Source organism: Heterodontus francisci, chromosome 5 (genome assembly GCF_036365525.1).
Source record: "Heterodontus francisci isolate sHetFra1 chromosome 5, sHetFra1.hap1, whole genome shotgun sequence".
NCBI lineage: Eukaryota > Metazoa > Chordata > Chondrichthyes > Heterodontiformes > Heterodontidae > Heterodontus > Heterodontus francisci.
This window is the reverse complement of record NC_090375.1, coordinates 30,386,183-30,404,826: the sequence shown is the minus strand read 5'-3', so window position 1 is coordinate 30,404,826 and position 18,644 is coordinate 30,386,183. Positions and strand designations below refer to the sequence as shown.

The 18,644-nt window shown below is 45.5% G+C and overlaps 1 protein-coding gene across 2 annotated transcripts in view; it reads left to right on the top strand.

The window, feature by feature from the left end:
- Window positions 1–18,644, top strand: part of LOC137369792 (microtubule cross-linking factor 1) — a 244,490-nt gene that overhangs the window by 154,311 nt on the left and 71,535 nt on the right. For both annotated transcript variants that reach the window (XM_068031272.1, XM_068031271.1), the window contains exon 10: window positions 18,122–18,289. In XM_068031272.1, coding sequence (XP_067887373.1) covers window positions 18,122–18,289 — 168 coding nt within the window. The remainder of the gene's footprint in view (window positions 1–18,121; window positions 18,290–18,644) is intronic.

Here is an 18,644-nt window from a genome sequence, read left to right as displayed (position 1 = left end):
CAAGCAACAGCCTGACATAGTCATACGCATGGAATCATACCTGACAATGTCCCAGACACTGCCATCACCATCCCAGGTATGTCCTGTCCCACCGGCAGAACAGACCCAGCAGAGGTGGCGGCACAGTGGTATACAGTCGGGAGGGAGTTTCCCTGGGAGTCTTCAACATCGACTCTGGATCCCATGAAGTCTTGTGGCATCAGGTCAAACATGGGCAAGGAAACCTCCTGCTGATAACCACCTACCGCCCTCCCTCAGCTGATGAATCAGGACTCCTCCATGTTGAACACCACTTGGAGGAAGCACTGAGGATGGCAAGGGCGCAGAATGTACTCTGGGTGGGAGACTTCAATGTCCATCACCAAGAGTGGCTCGGTAGCACCACTACTGACCGAGCTGGCCGAGTCCTAAAGGACATATCTGCTAGACTGGGTATGCGGCAGGTGGTGAGGGAACCAACATCAGGGAAAAACATACTTGACCTCGACCTCACCAATCTACCTGCCGCAGATGCATCTGTCCATGACAGTATTGGTAGGAGTGACCACCGCACAGTCCTTGTGGAGACGAAGTCCCGCCTTCACATTGAGGATACCCTCCAACGTGTTGTGTGGCACTACCACCCATGCTAAGTGGGATAAATTTCGAACAGATCTAGCAATGCAAAACTGGGCATCTATGAGGTGCTATGAGCCATCAACATCAGCAGCAGAATTGTACTCAACCACAATCTGTAACTTCATGGCCCAGCATATCGCCCACTCTACCATTACCATCAAGCCAGGTGACCAACCCTGGTTCAATGAAGAGTGCAGGAGAGAATGCCAGGAGCAGCACCAGGCATACCTCAAAATGAGGTGTCTACCCGATGAAGCTATAACACAGGACTACTTGCGTGCCAAACAGCGTAAGCAGCATGACAGAGCAAAGCGATCCATAACCAACGGATCAGATCTAAGCTCTGCAGTCCTGCCACATCTAGCTGTGAATGGCGGTGGACAATTAAACAACTAACTGGAGGAGGTAGCTCCACAAATATCCCCATCCTCAAAAACGGGGGAGCCCAGCACATCAGTGCAAAAGATAAGACTGAAGCTGAAGCATTTGCAACAATCTTCAGCCAGAAGTGCCGAGTTGATGATCCATTTTGGCCTCCTCCTGAAGTCCCCAGCATCACTGATGCCAAACTTCAGCCAGTTCGATTCACTCCCCGTGATATCAAGGAACGACAGAAGGCACTGGATATTGCAAAGGCTATGGACCCTGATAATATTCTGGCAATAGTACTGAAGACCTGTGCTCCAGAACTTGCCGCGCCCCTAGCCAAGCTTTTCCAGTACAGCTACAAAACTGGTATCTACCCAGAAATGTGGAAAATTGCCCAGGTATGTTCTGTACACAAAAAGCAGAACAAGTCCAACCCAGCCAATTACTGCCCCATCAGTCTACTCTCAATCATCAGTAAAGTGATGGAAGGTGCCATCGACAGAGCTGTCAAGTGGCACTTGCTTAGCGATAAGCTGCTCAATAACGCTCAGTTTGGGTTCCGCCAGGACCACTCAGCACCTGACCTCATTACAGCTTTGGTTCAAACATGGACAAAGGAGCTGAACTCCAGAGGTGAGGTGAGAGTGATTGCCCTTGACATCAATACAGCATTTGACTGAGTATGGCATCAAGGAGCCCTAGCAAAACTGGAGTCAGTGGGAATCGGGGGGAAAACTCTCTGCAGGTTGGAGCCATGCCTAGCACAAAGAAAGATGGTTGTGGTTGTTGGAGGTCAATCATCTGAGCTCCAGGACATCACTGCAGGAGTTCCTCAGGGTAGTGCCCCAGGCCCAACCATCTTCAGTTGCTTCATCAATGACCTTCCTTCAATCATAAGGTCAGAAGTGGGGATGTTCGCTGATGATTGCACAATGTTCAGCACCATTTGCGACTCCTCAGATCCTGAAACAGTCCCGTGTAGAAATGCAGCAAGACCTGGACAAGATCCAGGCTTGGGCTGATAAGTGGCAAGTAACATTCGTGCCAAACAAGTGCCAGGAATGACCATCTCCAACAAGAGAAAATCTAACCATCTCCCCTTGACAGTCAACCACATTACGATCACTGAATCCCCCACTATCAACATCCTAGGGGTTACCATCTACAAGATGCACTGCAGCAATGCTCCAGGGCTCCTTAGACAGCACCTGCTAAATCCGCGACCTGTACCAACTAGAAGGACGAGGGCAACAAATGCATGGGAACACCACCACCTGCAAGTTCCCCTCCAAGTCACACACCATCCTGACTTGGAACTATATCGCCGTTCCTTCACGGTCACTGGGTCAAAATCCTGGAACTCTCTTCATAACAGCACTGTGGGTGTCCCTACCTCACATGGACTGCAGCAGTTCAAGAAGGCAGCTCATCACCATCTTCTCAAGGGCAGTTAGGGATGGGCAATAAATGCTGGCCTAGCCGGCGACACCCACATCCCATGAATGAATTAACAAAAAACTTAGTAATTGAATTCAAATTTCACCATCTGTTGTGGTGGGATTCAAACCCATGTCCCCAGAGCATTAGCCTGGGCTGTGAATTACTAGTCCAGTGAGATTACCACTACACCACCACCTCTCCACTTGCACTCTGCAAGATATCAAGAAATGACTGTGTGTGCTGGATACAGCAAAGGCTATGGGCCCTGACAACATCGCAGTTGTAGTACTGAAAACCTTTGCTCCAGAACTAGATGTGCTTCTAGCCAGCTGTTCCAGTACAGCTACAACACTGGCATCTACCCAGCAATGTGGAAAATTCCCAGGTATGTCCAGTCCACAAAAAGCAGGACAAATGCAAACCCGACAATTACTGCCCGATCAGTTTACCCTAGATCTTCAGTAAAGTGCTGGAGTCTATCAACAGTGCTATCAAGCGATACTTACTCACCAATAAACTGCTCACTGATTGATAGGTTGGGTTCCACCAGGACCACTTGGCTCCAGATCTTATTACAGCCATGTTCCAAACATGGACAAAAGAGCTGAATCCCAAAAGTGAGGTGAAAGTGATTGCCCTTGACATCAATGTAGCATTTAACCGATTGTGGCATCAAGGAAATCAATGGGAATCGAGGGGAAAACTCTGCACGATTGGAGTCATACCGAGCATAAAGGAAGATGGTTGTGGTTATTGGAAGCTAATCATCTCAGCCCCGGTACATTGCAATAGGAGTTCCTAAGAGGAGTGGACTAGGCCCAGCCATCTTCAATTGCTTCGTCAATGGCCTTCCCTCAATCATAAGGTCAGAAGTGGGGATATCTGATGATTGCAGTGTTCAGTTCCATTTGCAACTCCACTTACAGGGGCAACCAGAACTAGGGGCCATAAATATAAGTTCGTCACTAACAAATCAAATGGAGAATTCAGGAGAAACTTCTTTGCCCAGAGAGTGGTTAGAATGCAGAATTCACTACAACAAGGAGTAGCTGAGACAACTAATATAGATGTATTTAAGGGGAAGCCAGATAAACACTTTAGGGAGGAGAAATAGAAGGATATATCAATGGAGTTAGATGAAGAAGGGTGGGTGGAGGCTCATGTGGAGCATAAACACCAGCATGGACCTGTTGGTGCGAATGGCCATTTTCTGTGTTGTTATTACTATGTAAGAGGTGCAGTCATGACCTAGAATGGAGCATCTTGTACCAGCACGGCAGATTATTTAGCCACCTTGGTGAGAACTGGCGAAATTCTTTTGCAAACAGTGATGAACATGTCAAGTGATGGCATATCTAGGAGTAGAACTAACGGCTAGTCACCTGGGAAGGGGGGAAACAGATGGCATTGCATGTTGGTGTTCAATCGCGAGAAAATTGCAAATATATGCATCGAAAAGGCGACGGCTTTTGTCAGCAATCACATCTTGTCATTTAGTTTCACTGTGGATTCATCATCAGAGTGAGCATAACCTTATAATGCGTCATGTGTCACTTTGGAAACATGAACAATGGTAGACAGGTCTTATCAGCTCGTGGCTGTTAGTGAATACACTTCACCACTTATGTTCCTATTACAGTTCGTTAAGGAGTATAGAGCACAATGGCTTTGGTTAATGGTGATGGAAGCAGATGACTAGGGTTACAGAGTGCCCACTCATCTTCCACAATCAGTCATTGAATAGTTCAGGTTTTTTCATGCTTTGTACAGGTTACAGTGTGAAGTCAGCAGGGGCTGCTGTAAATACGACTATGGAGTCAGATCAGAACATTGCACTGGCATCAAACAATTTAAAAGATATTTTGAGCCATTGACATACCATTAACATCGGTGTTACGGGATATTATTTGCAAGCAGCTTCATGTTTTAAAGAGAAAATGGGGCCCGGAGAAGCTAAACCAGTCAAACTGTCCACACCCACCACCAAATCCCAGTCCCAACCCAGCAAACAGTACAATGCAATTCAGAGATTTTTTTAAAAGTTGTAACCAGAAGCTAGCTTTTAAAAAAAATATTATTTGTGTTAGAGCATTAAGCTATAAATCCAGCGTTTTCTGTTTTTATCCACATTTTTTCCCATCAATTCTCCCTGGGCCAAAGGGAGTACAGCAAAACCTGCCAAACTCCAGAGGCAAGGAAAACAAGTACTAATTTTATGTGCTGATAGTTTATGTTTCCATTATCACTGAGGTGGTAGTGGAGGGATCCAATTATGGGCAGAATGTTTCAATAGCAGACTGCTAATATTGGCCGATTAATCAACTCAGTTATATAAAATTCTTTGTTATGGGAACCTACATTCTTTGGAAAGTTTAAGAAAATCAAGGTTGGTCGCTTTTAAAAAGAGGCTTTGAGGTGACCAAATTTCAATTATGAAGGAAGTTCAAACCAACTTGATCCAAGCAATTTTTCATGATAACAAAAGGTTCAAATACAAACCAACTGTTAGGAGCAGGTGAGAAAGGGGTCTGGGGGATCCTTCTCAGCCTTTGCCTGGTTTGACCGTAACAGTGTTTAATTTTTAAAACACCAAGTTTTTAGCTCCCCCTCAGTGAATCCTTGTTCACTGCTCTCCAGTTATAAGGCAAAGAAATCAACCAGACAGACAGGTTTTCTTAGATTTAAACAAGAAAGGTGTAAGTTTAAAACTGTAATTCGTTTAAAACTACTATGAATACGCGACCACACTAGCATGCACACGCGATAAACACACATGCAGATAGAGACAGTAAAAGAGAAAGAATAAAGGGGAAAAGATTGAAACAATAGCTGGAGTTCATTTACTGTCTTTTGAGATCGATGTATAGTCTTTGATTGCAGTTAAATTTTGCAGTTTTGTTGGTGCCCAGTGCACGCTTTCAAACTTGTTTCAATGTAGGAGTCTTCTCACTTGAGGTTTAAGTGACTTCACTGGATCCGGAAATTTGTGAGAGAGAGAGAGCCAGGGAGAGAGAGCTTCCTTCTATTTTGTCTTCGAAGCAGTCTTTCTCTAAACTGTCCTGTGAACATAATTCAGACCTCCAAGTTGGCCAGCAGGTTAGCCATGTGACTATGTTTTTTCAACAAACTCTCCTGCGTTTTTTGTGGATTCTCCATCTTAGTGAACACCCTTAGTGCGGGGGTGGATGGAATGCTGGCTTGTTCCACATTCAATGTCTGGTGATCAAAATCCATTTGGGTTAATTGTATCAGGGAGCAGTTCGATTGTCTCTCTAGGCAACTGTCTCTTAGTATGCAAATATTTCCAGCCACTGCTGTGATTTCTTTAAAAAAGTCATCTTTTCAGTCTAGCAACAGTTTAAAATTAATGTTCATGTGACGAAATTAATATGCCTCATTCTTGGCAGGTGGGTCTTCGTGACACATTAATAGTAATTAAGATGCATTAATAGTAAAAGAAACGTTATCGCACAAAATATATATCTTATTGGAATAGTCAACCAGAGAAAATCATCAAATAGTATAAATGAGTATAAGAAGAAATTAGGTGTGTTTTTGACCTCTCCTCACTGGCCTCCCATCTTCCACCCTCCATAAGTTCATTCAAAACTCTGCTGCCTGCATCTATCTCTTTCACCCATCGCCCCTGTATTCACTGATCTACATTGGTTCCCGGTTAAGCAATGCCTCACCCATCCCTATCTCTGTAACCTTCTCCAGCTCTATAACCCTCTAAGATGCCTGTGCTCCTCCATTTCTAGGCTCTGGTGCATCCTCGATTTTTATCGCTCCACCATTGATGGCCGTGTTTTCAGCTGCCGAGGCCCTAAGCTCTGGTCCCCTTTTAAGGTTCTCCTTAAAACTTAGCTCATTGACCAAGCTTTTCATCATCTGCTCTTGTATACACTTATATGGCTCAGCATCAAATTTTGTTTGCTAATGCTCCTGTGAACTGCCTTAGGGATGCCTTACTATGTTAAAAGTGCTATATAAATGTAAGTTGGTGTTCTGGAGATAAAATTAGGGACAAGGCAGAATGTGGGATGAACATCAATCCAAAAGGGACATACCTGTTGGCCCCAATATTTACAGGGGTGTTGGGATAGTTGAAAATGGCCAAAGAACCTGACAAGGCCAGGAAAGTGGAGGTCTTGCAGATCATAATAGCTGTACCTCATTATGATTATTTGATCCTATTCCTGCTTGGCAGTCAGCCAAATGAACAGGCCAGCAGGAAAAAACAGAGACAGTAGGTGGCAGTCAGGGACCTTTGGGGACATTCCCTGGCAGTTGGGAGCGGGGAAAGTTGGACATCATGGCAGTGGTGGGTGGGGTGAGGAGGATTATACATCGCGGCAAGGGATGGAGTGGAATAATTGGACATTGAGAATGGGGAGATAAGCTGCAGTCGGCAAGGGGGGAGGTCAAAGGCTTCCTTGATGGGTTAGGGAGCACTCCTGCCCCTTTGGATCCACAAGCAATGGTGGAAAAGGCACTTGCCTTGTGGAGGCAGCAGCATAAGCCTCCCCTTCACCACCAGGTTTCTGGACTCCTGAACAAAGAACAAAGAAAATTACAGCACAGGAACAGGCCCTTCGGCCCTCCAGGCCAGCGCCGATCCAGATCCTCTATCTAAACATGTTGCCTATTTTCTAAAGGTCTGTATCTCTTTGATTCCTACCCATTCATGTATCTGTCTAGATGCATCTTAAAAGACGCTATTGTGCCCGCGTCTACCACCTCCGCTGACAACGCGTTCCAGGCACCCACCACCCTCTGCGTAAAGAACTTTCCACGCATATCCCTCCTAAACTTTTCCCCTCTCACTTTGAACTCGTGACCCCTAGTAATTGAATCCCCCACTCTGGGAAAAAGCTTCTTGCCATCCACCCTGTCTATACCTCTCATGATTTTGTACACCTCAATCAGGTCCCCCTTCAACCTCCGTCTTTCTAATGAAAATAATCCTAATCTACTCAACCTCTCTTCATAGCTAGCGCCCTCCATACCAGGCAACATCCTGGTGAACCTCCTCTGCACCCTCTCCAAAGCATCTACATCCTTTTGGTAATGTGGCGACCAGAACTGCACGCAGTATTCCAAATGTGGCCGAAGTCTTATACAACTGCAACATGACCTGCCAACTCTTGTACTCAATACCCCGCCCGATGAAGGAAAGCATGCCGTATGCCTTCTTGACCACACAGCAGCAGTGAATTTTAAATGGGCCTTCCAAATACACTGTGGTGGCCCAATTTAAATATGACAGTGAAGTATCCCGCCTCTTCTCAACAGGGCACTCAGAGAGCATGATATTCACGCATGTGCAGCGGATTAGGATTGTGCCCTTCGTGGAGGCAGGGTGAGGGTAGTTAATGTCGAGGCCTTCGAATCCAATGGTGTTTTCTTGATAAAAGTTCTAAAGTTTTAGGGAGATACAGTACTGGAGGACCATGTTCTCATTACAGAGCAACATTGCCTTTGTTAAAAGACATCTGCAGTACTTTGGGTAGCAGCTTTGTGAGTAACTGCAGTGCTTGACTTAACATGTTATAATGAATGAATAGAATTTCTCATTCCCATAGGCCACAGCTTATTAGCACAGTATATGGGGAGATTGCTTTCCTTCCCCGTTTCCATTTTAATTGGTGCCGAAGAGACAATCAGAGCAGCCAAGTTGCTCTTCTGTCCCTTAAATGCTTGCTCTATAAACTTTATTTACCTGACAACGGTTGTTGTTGTGCTGGTGCTCAGTTCTAAATATGTCTGATGAGTCACAGGATTCAGTTTTGTGCTGACAGTGAGCGCACGAATGCTATCCTGAGCCCATACTGTACAGGCAGGGCAGTGTTGGTACCAGATGATTGACAGTGAGCTGAGGTTGTTTGAGGTAAAGTCACATTAGATTTCTTGACAGCATTTTGCTTTGCTTGCGCTTACCAGGGTTAACTTGTGATTGATAGCTTCTCATATAACCTGCTCATAGTTGAACCGATTATGCTGGCATTCATTCTACGCTGATTGCAGTCAGTTCAAGAGCAAATTGATATAGATCACATTCTGAATAACAAGGCTGTAAAATGCAGCATTTTCTGATGGCAAGTCTCACCTCTCCTCTCCTCTCCTCTCCTGAAGGAGTTGATTTCTTGTTGAGGTACACTTCAACCTCTGCCTGTCATCGCTGAGGTACCCTGAACAAATCACCATTACTCATACAAAAGCAAAATACTGCAGGTGCTGGAAATCTGAAATAAAAACAGAAAGTGCTGGAAATACTCAGCGGATCAGGCAGCATCTTTGGAGAAAGAAACCGAGTTAATGTTACAGATAAGGTCATTGACCTGAAACGTTAACTCTGTTTCTCTCTCCGCAGATGCTGCCTGACCCGCGAAGTATTTCCAGTATTTTCTGTTTTTATATCACCATTATTCATGTTAGCCTCAACAATGAATATCAACTAGGGGTTGCATCACAGCCAAGCTTGATCCTTATCCTTGTTTGGCCTGCACACGAATGCACTGGCATTACTGGACAGTAATAAGAAGCAGGATCCCTGGTACCCCTCTCGCTAACTCAGAGGCACCGAGACCAGTTATGGTCCCTTCTACCATTGCTAAGGTTGAATGTCAGATAACTTAGCACAGGGCAAGCACAGGACCTTTTTGGTCTATATTAACTAGTGACTGGATAAATTCTCAGTGCCATTGGGGAGGCCCATGAATGGGATCCTCACTTATTGGCGGAATGGAAGTGCTCTTTTTAAAATAAAAGGTAAATTTTCTCCACTCCCCACCTGAGGGTCCTGACTGTTAGAATCATTGAAGTTTACAGCACGGAAGGGGGCCGTTAGGTCCACGGTATCTAAGAACATAAGCAATAGGAGCAGGAGTAGACCATTCAGCCCCTCGAGCTTGCTCCCCCATTCAGTTAGATCATGGCTGAGCTTCTACACCAACTGCACCTTCTGGCCCTATCCCCATATCAATTGATTGCCTTAGTGCCCAAAACTGTATTGATCTCAGCCTTGAATATGCCCAATGACTGAACGTCCACAGCTCTCCAAAGATTCACAACCCTTTCAGTGGAGCAATTTCTCCTTTTAGACCTAAATGACTGACCCCTTATCCTGAGACAAAAGCTCTTAGTTCTAGATGCTCCAGCCAGGGGAAACAGTCTCTCAGCATCTACCCTGTCGAGCCCTTTCAGAATCTTATATGTTTCAAGAGCCTGCTCTTTGCTAGAACAATCCATAAACTAGACCCACTGCTCTGCATTTTCCCCATAACCTTGTATTTCCTCGACTTTAAATATTTATCTAATTTTCCCTTCATAGACAAATGGTCTCAGCTGCAATATCACTCAGCAGAAATACATTTCTCCTGAATTGCCTGCTCATTCTTAATGACTGGATTCAACAATTAAAAAATATTTCCTGAGGACAGACCTTGTCTCTGTCTCAATTTTGAAAAAAAAAATGTTCTCTCGATTTTTAGTTTTCCTGTAACTCTTACCTCCAGCGATTCCACTCACAGAGCTTCTCCCGGCTTTTCTTGTCCTTCCTTTGATTCCGCTCCCATTGTTGTTTGATTCCAGTCTATCCGAGTGCCTGTGATACCCAGTACTTCCTGTGCTGCAGCAGCAGTTTGCCAAAGTTGCACAGGACAAGTAAAACTGCTTGAGTCACAGCAGCAGTAAAGGGAAAATTCATCAACTCATGATAATATTCAACCTTTTCTCCTCACCTCTCCTGAAGTTGCTACATTCTTGCTCATTCGAAGGTCATTTAGGTACCTCCAAATGACCATTCCTGGCTTTTAAGAAACAAGCTTGCAGTTACCACCAGGAATGCATCTCACCACACTTACTGTTTGTGCGTGTTGATGGGGGGGTTAATTTTAGCCTAACTCACCCATCAGGAAAGGGATGAGATCGAATGCAAACTGGTATTACACCTGATCTGATTTTACCCAAGTGTAAACCTATCATTCCACCTGACCAACCAAGCGAATTAGGTTTAAATTGCCGCTCCCCCCCCTCCCCCCACCTCCGTCCCCGTGCCCACCATTGACTATAATTTGTCCTCTTGTTTAATCCGTTTGGGGAAAGTGGGTGTTGTTGGCAAGGCCAGCATTTATTGCACATCCCTAATTGCCCTTGAGAAGGTGGTGGTGAGCTTCCTTCTTGAACCGCAGCAGTCCATTTGGGGTAGGTAGACCCACAGTGCTGTTAGGGAGGGGGTTCCAGGATTTTGACCCAGCGACAGTGAATAAAGGCGATATAGTTCCAAGTCAGGATGGTGCGTGACTTGGAGGGGAACTTGCAGGTGGTGGTGTTTCCATGTATTTGCTGCCCTTGTCCTTCTAGTTGGTAGAGGTCGCGGGTTTGGAAGGTGCTATCTTGGTGCATTGCTGCAGTGCATCTTGTAGATGGTACACACTGCTGCCATTGTGCGTCGGTGGTGGAGGGAGTGAATGGGGTGCCGATCAAGTGGGCTGCTTTGTCCTGGATGGTGTTGAACTTCCTGAGTGATGTTGGAGCTGCCCATCCAGACGAGTGGACAGTATTCCATCACACTTATATAAAAGCAAAATACTGCGGATGCTGGAAATCTGAAATAAAAACAAGAAATGCTGCAACCACTCAGCAGGTCTGGCAGCATCTGTGAAAAGAGAAGCAGACTTAACGTTTCGGGTCAGTGACCCTTCTTCAGAACCGAAGAATGCTGCCAGACCTGCTGAGTGGTTCCAGCATTTCTTGTGTTTGTATTCCATCACACTCCTGACTTGTGCCTTGTAGATGATGGACTGGCTTTGGGGAGACAGGAGGTGCATTGCAGAATTCCCAGCCTCTGACCTGCTCTTGTAGCCCCCGCATTTATGTTTCTGGTCCAGTTCAGTTTCTGGTCAATGGTGAAAGCCAGGATGTTGATAGTGGGGGATTCAGCGATGGTAATGCCATTGAATATCAAAGGGAAATGTTTAGATTCTCTCTTGTTTGAGATGATCATTGCCTGGCATTTGTGTGGCAGGAATGTTACTTGTCACTTATCAGCCCAAGCCTGGATATTGTCCAGATCTTGCTGCATTTCTACACGGACTGCTTCAGTATCTGAGGAGTAATGAATGGTGCTGAATATTGTGCAATCATCAGCGAACATCCCCACTTCTGACCTTATGATGGAGGGAAGGTCATTGATGAAGCAGCTGAAGATGGTTGGGCCTAGGACACTACCCTGAGGAACTCCTGCAGTGATGTCCTGCAGTGATGTCCTGCAGCTGAGATGATTGACCTCCAACAACCACAACCATCTTCCTTTGTGCTTGGTATGACTCCAACCAATGGAGAGTTTTCCCCCTGATTCCCACTGACTCCAGTTTTGCTAGGGCTCCTTGATGCCATACTCGGTCAAATGCTGTCTTGATGTCAAGGGCAGTCACTCTCACCTCACATCTAGAGTTTGGACCAAGGCTATAATGAGGTCAGGAGCTGAGTGGCCCTGGCGGAACCCAAACTGAGCGTCAGTGAGCAGGTTATTGAGAAAATGCCGTTTGATAGTGCTGTTGATGACCCCTTCCATCACATTACTGATGATCGAGAGTAGACTAATGGGGCAGTAATTGACTGGGTTGGACCTGTCCTGCTTTTTGTGTACAGGACATACCTGGGCAATTTTCCACATTGTCGGGAAGCTTGGCTAGGGACGCAGCTAGTTCTGGAGCACAAGTCTTCAGTACTATTGCCGGAATGTTGTCAGGGCCCATAGCCTTTGCAGTATCCAGTGCCTTCTGCCATTTCTTGATATGACATGGAGTGAATTCAGTTGGCTGAAGACTGGCATCTGTGATGCAGGGGACTTTAGGAGGAGGCTGAGATGGATCATCCACTCGGTACTTCTGGCTGAAGATGGATGCAAATGCTTCATCCTTGTCTTTTGCACTGATGTGCTGGGCTCCCCCATCGTTGAGGGTGGGGATATTTGTGGAACTGCCTCCTACTGTCAGCTGTCAGTTGTCCATTCATGACTGGATCTGGCAGGACTGCAGAGCTTAGATCTGCTCTGTTGGTTATGGGATCGCTTAACCCTGTCTATTGCATGCTGCTTCTGCTGTTTGGCATGCAAGTAGTCCTGTGTTGTAGCTTCACCAGGTTGATACCTCATTTTGAGGTATGCCTGGCACTACTTCTGGCATGCCCTCCTGCACTCTTCATTGAACCAGGGTTGGTCTCTTGGCTTGATGGTAATGGTAGAGTGGGGGATATGCCGGGCCATGAGGTTACAGATTGTGGTTAAATACAATTTTGCTGCTGATGATGGCCCAAAGCGCCTCATGGATGCCCAGTTTTGAGTTTCTCGATCTGTTCGAAATTTATCCCATTTAGCACGGGTGGTAGTGCCACACAACACGATAGTGGGTACCCTCAGTGTGAAAATGGATTTTGTCTCACAAGGACTGTGCGGTGGTCAGTCCTGTCAGTACTGTCATGGTACAGATGCATCTGCGACAGATAGATTGGTGAGGACGAGGTCAAGTAGGTTTTTCCCTCTTGTTGGTTCCGTCGCCACCCCCGCAGACCCAGTGTAGAAGCTATGTCCTTTAGGACTTGGCGTGCTTGGTCAGTAGTGATGTCGTTGAGCCACTCTTTGTGATGGGACATTGAAGTCCCCCATCCAGAGTACATTCTGTGCCCTTTTTTCCCTCAGTGCTTTTTTCAGTTGTTCAACATGGGGAATCACTGATTCATCAGCCATGCGGGGTGGGGGTGTGGGACAGTAGGTTTTAATCAGCAGGAGGTTTCCTTGCCCATGTTTGACCTAATGCCATGAGACTTCATGGGGTCCAGCGTCAATGTTGAGGACTCCCAGGGCAACTCCCTCTCAACTGTATACCACTGTGCTGCCATCTCTGTTGGGTCTGTCCTGCTGGTGGGACAGAACATACCCAGGGATGGTGTATAGGTCATTTTCTGCAAGGAATGATTCCGTCAGTATGTCAGGCTTTTGCTTGGCTAGTCTGTGGGACAGCTCTCCCAATTTTGGCATCAGCCCCCCGATGTTAGAAAGGAGGACTTTGCAGATACGACAGGGCTGGGTTTTCCATTGTTGGTTCCAGTGCCAGGTCAATGCTGGGTGGTCCATCCGGTTTCATTTCATGGTAGCAGTTTCGTACAACTGAGTGGCTTCCTTGGCTGTTTCTGAGGGCAGTTCAGAGTCAACCACGTTGCTGTGGGTCTCGAGTCACATGTAGGCCAGACCAGGCAAGGGCGGCAGATTCCCTTCCCTAAAGGACATTAGTGAACCAGATGGTTTTTACAACAATTGACAATGGTTTCATCGTCACCACTAGACTAGCTTTTTAGTTCTAGATTTTTTTTATTAATTGAATTCAAATTCGACCATCTGCCATGGAGGGATTCAAACACATGTCGCCAGAGCATTAGCCTGGGGCTCTAGGTTACTAGTCTAGTGACATTACCACTGCACCAATGCCTCCCATGAGTATGACTATGTCTGGCTGTTGCTTGACTAGTCTGTCAGACAGCTCTCCCAATTTTGGCACATGTCCCCAGATGTTCGTAAGGAGGACTTTGCAGGGTCAGCAGGGCTGGGTTTGCCATTGTCATTTCCAGTCCCTAGGTCGATGTAACTCATACCTAATTTCAACCTGCAGTGTATACCGACGCACAGTAAATGCAGAATTTCAGTACATAATATGCAAAGTGAGGGTTTTACCAATTGAGGTGAAATCTTTCCATCCTGTCAACCTGTACTGGCAAGAAGAACATAAACCTTTTTACAACGTTTAATAGCTGGGCCTCTACCCCGGGGGCTGTTTCATCTTGTGCTCAACACACGTTATTGTCTGAACCAAAATGCAATTTTACTTCAGATTTATGCCCCTGAATGCTTGCTTCTAACTACTGAAGGGGGTATGTCTTTTCCAGTCTCCGTGCGATATGACCAAGCCAACAATTTCCTTAAGGGAATTGAGAAAATAGCAAATTCAGCTGTAGAATTAAGCACATTTCAGTAAGCAGGGAACCCAGAGGAGAGAACTGATTTTTAACCATTATAATTCAGAAATGATGCTGAGCATTCTCCAGGGTGGCATTGGGCTGTAGATGGGCTGCATTATTTCCTGAAAAACTATTTCCCACTTGGAATGGCTGCAGTCAGCGTGGAACCACCTGACACAGCACACAACCAGCTTGTAATTATGAATCTCTTTTAAAAAAATTCCAATTGCTCTGCTTTTATTTCAATTGTGCAAATTTAGAGCTACAGCTTTGCTTCTGATTGTTATTTTGAAGCTTGCAGTAGCTTTGGTGCACTTCATGTTGGTGGTATCAGTAACTTGGGCACCGCACACTGTGGGCTGGGGTTTAAGCATGGCGGCCTGCTCACCGCCATGCTGCCGCAATCTGCCACGTGGCGGCTCATTTAAATACCCCTGTCAGCCTGTCCCCTAACTATGTGGAGGGGGCGGATTCTCCAACGCCAACAATGGAGTCAGCTGCCTATGCACAGGCGCTGGTGCCATTTTTAAAGGGCAGCCAGCTCTGCTGGCTAATTTAAATTGTTGAAGGGAATCACCCCCCCACCCCCCGACTATTCAAACCAAAACTCCAGCACCCTTTCCCACCCTACAATAACAATAAAATTAAGTATCTGCCCTTCCCCCCCCCAAAAACACTTACCTTTCAAATATGACCTTCCCCTCCCGCTGCCCAAACTGAACCAAGTTCACAGTTCACCCCCTTCCTACCATCCCTTACAAGTAATGACCAAAGTTTGACCCCGTTCCCTGCACATCCCTGACACTAAAGATCTCACACTCCTCCTTCCTCACCACTGTGGCACTTGCTTTCCCCAGGTGGGAAAGTGAAGGCGTGGAAGTGCCGGCTGCCACTCTGAAGATCGTGGCCCAACCATTAGGTCATAGGTAAGCGTATTTAAATGTATACATTTAATGAATTACCATATGGTAAACCAGGTCACGTCACCCAGCGGTGGGGGGGGGGCTGTCACGGAGCCTTGCCACCACCGGGAAGATTGGACCCGGCCCTCCCACGTCAGGCTCCATGACGGGCCGCTGCCGGAACAATCTTCTGGCCCCACCGCCCCCTCCACGGAGCCCGACATCGGGGGCCCTGTATAATCCAGCCCTGTGTATTCTGGCCATGTGAAGAGCAGTACTGGAAAATCATTAGGTCATAGCTGCCTGTCAAAATTGGTAATTTTATTTATTCAAGGTGACTGCACAACCTCCCTTTCCTTCAGCCAAATAGTTTTAACCTGTTAATAAATTGGATCCAGATAAAGGAAGCATGATTCAATTGAATTCGTAGGAGACTCTTGCCAGCTGGCTGGATTCCCTGGATTAGTAGCAGTTGCTCTGAGTCAGTGCTCCCCATTGTTTCTGAGCAGTTCAAACTGCATCTAGAGACATATTTTGGACCCAGTATATAGAGTAACGTGTATGCCATCAGTTTTCAAACTAGGGTTTGCGAGAGAATCGCACGGGGGCCCATGACATCATCAGTCCCGTCCTGTATGTCTCACCTTGTCTCTGAACTTATCAACTTGATAGTGTGTTATTTCTGTTGCCGTAAATAGATATGGAAAACATTTTCTGCAATGATAACGATATTTTCCTTTGGTGAGGTGACAACTGTCTTTCAGAAGTTAGCTCAGGAGTGCCCAGGAATGCATTAGTATTTGCAACTGTTTTACTCAGTAAAAACATGACTCTCTACTGGCAACAAACTTCATTACTCCATCAGCAGCCATAAGTAGCATTGCATTGTGGATTCTAGTGTCCTGGGGTTTCCAACTCTTTAGGATTGCCCTGCAGTCTCCAGGATTTGGAGATTAATCTCCTGGACAATGTGATGAGCAACCCAGCAACCAATCACAGGGGCATTAAAAAAAAACAATTCTTTTCATGTTCTTTGAATACTATAGTTTATTAGTTTTGGAAATGCATGATAATGGCTGATTGACTTGGCAAGACGATTGGAGGTGGGAGGTCACGTAATGAAACCTCCAGGAATACATCCAACCAGAGTTGGCAACCCTAATTTAAGCACATAATCTGGGATTAGATGCAAGTGCAAAACTGAGGAGCTGCTGAATTATTGGAGGGGCAGTCGTTCAGATGAAATAATCTGAAATGCCATCTTTCTGTTCCAGACGATGTTAAAGATCCAATGGTACTATTCAAAAAAGCAAAGGCATTTGCCTGGTGTCCTAGCCAACATTCATCCCTCGACTGACACCATCAGAAACCAATCAAGTGGGCATTTATTTCACTGGCATAAATGGAATTTTGATGTTTGCAACATGCCTTGTTACATTTTATTATGCAACAATCGTTGTACTTAAAAGTAATTCATGACGTGAAGTATTTAAATATTGCTGAAAACAGAGACATTTTGTCGAAGATTTTCATCTTGCACTCTTCAGGACAAGTTGCAAGAATACCAATGCAAGGGAAGCAACAAATTTATACTGTATGAGATTTGTTGCTTCCCTTAATTTGGCATTCTTGCAATTTGTCCTGATGAGTGCAAGACGAAAAGCTTCGACAAAACGTCTCTGTTTCAGCAATACTCAAGTATTTTACTGCAAATCGTTCATACGTTGCAGCATTGGAGTTATATCACCCCACACACCGCCCCCCCCCCCCCCCCCCCCACAAACCACACACTCCCTCACAGGAATTGTATTTTAATTATTGCTGGCGTCTTTAGGATTCTTCTGTTATTTTCCAATTTTCTCTTGACTCCTGCTGGGTTATGTTTCCATGGAGACAGGCAGCCATCCATTCCCTCACCTGAATTGCCATTCTCAATATAGAGGGTAGACAGGTTTGGGTCAGCGAGCTGTATTCTATGGAAATTACCACAGCCAAGTCTGATCACGTGCGTTGGTAAGTTCAACAAAGCTTTAGGCCTCCTTGTGAATTTTATCACGGCTGCCCAGAAATTTGCTGATTTACAATAAGTGTAGCACTGTAGTAAATGATAAAACGTCTCTCGTTGACTGTGGCTTTTAGATCATATTTTGAGACACAAAAATATTATACTTAACAATAGGAGAAATCCTGTACACTCTTGAAAAATTCCATTCACAAATGCTACTATAAGTTTTGTGTTAAAGCAGTTCCATGATGGCAGCAGTTAACAATTAGTGCTTCTGGTCAGAGGAATGTCATCCTGGGTTTCCACCCCTGGCTATGATGTTGTGATCCCTGCTGGGAAATACATGTGGGTGTTGGGGTTACATCAGGATCATACTTGGATGCAATGATCTCTGTGGTTAAACATCCTGCTTAATACATAAAGAATGACCAAGTAGACCTATCATTATCCATGAAATTGTAGTCCAGCAAGAGGCACCATCTTCAGAAGGGAAAGCCATAAAATTAAAGCCAGCGAGAATTGGGGAAAGGGGCCAGAGAAATCGATGGCCCATTTTAAAACTGCTAACTATGGCTAATAGCATAGCTGTATTTAAGGGGAATCTAGATAAACACCTGAAGGACAGTGGAACAGAAGGATATGCTAGCAGATGAAGAGGGGTGAGAGGGGGCTTATGTGGAGCATAAACACCATAGTGGGCTAGTTGGGTCAAACGGCCTGTTCCTGTGCTGTACATTCAATGTAATTCTATGTGCCTTCCTCATTTCTGCAGGCCAGAGAAAACCGAAAGGTTCTGATTGCTCTGAAGTCTATTTTGGAGGAGTTTGGTGCTGAGCTTGGTGACGAGGAGAAGCGCCGCTATGAACTACAGCAGCAGTACGCGAATGAGAAAGCTGCCTGGGAAATGGAATACACCGAGCAAAAATGTCAACTTGCCCAGGTAATTGGCAGCATCTGCATTGCTCAGTATGTAAACAGTAGATCGACAACCTGCAGAACTGTTTGAAGATAGGTTCAAGTACACTGCTTTCATTCTCCATTGTGTGCAATTTAGTTTCAGATACTTATGATATTCTCTGAAGAAAATGCATACAAAAGAATAGTGCAGATCAACCATAGCTTTAAAAAATTGTTAAAAGCCATTACTTAGTATCAAAATAAATTTCACCAGAGCCAGTAACATTATTGCTGTCCTGAGTGTAACAATGGCACCTTGAAAGTGTGGACACATGAAAGTGATGGTCTCAAACTCACTTGCTTCCCTTCTCACCTGCAGCTTCTGGCTCTCTTGCTAG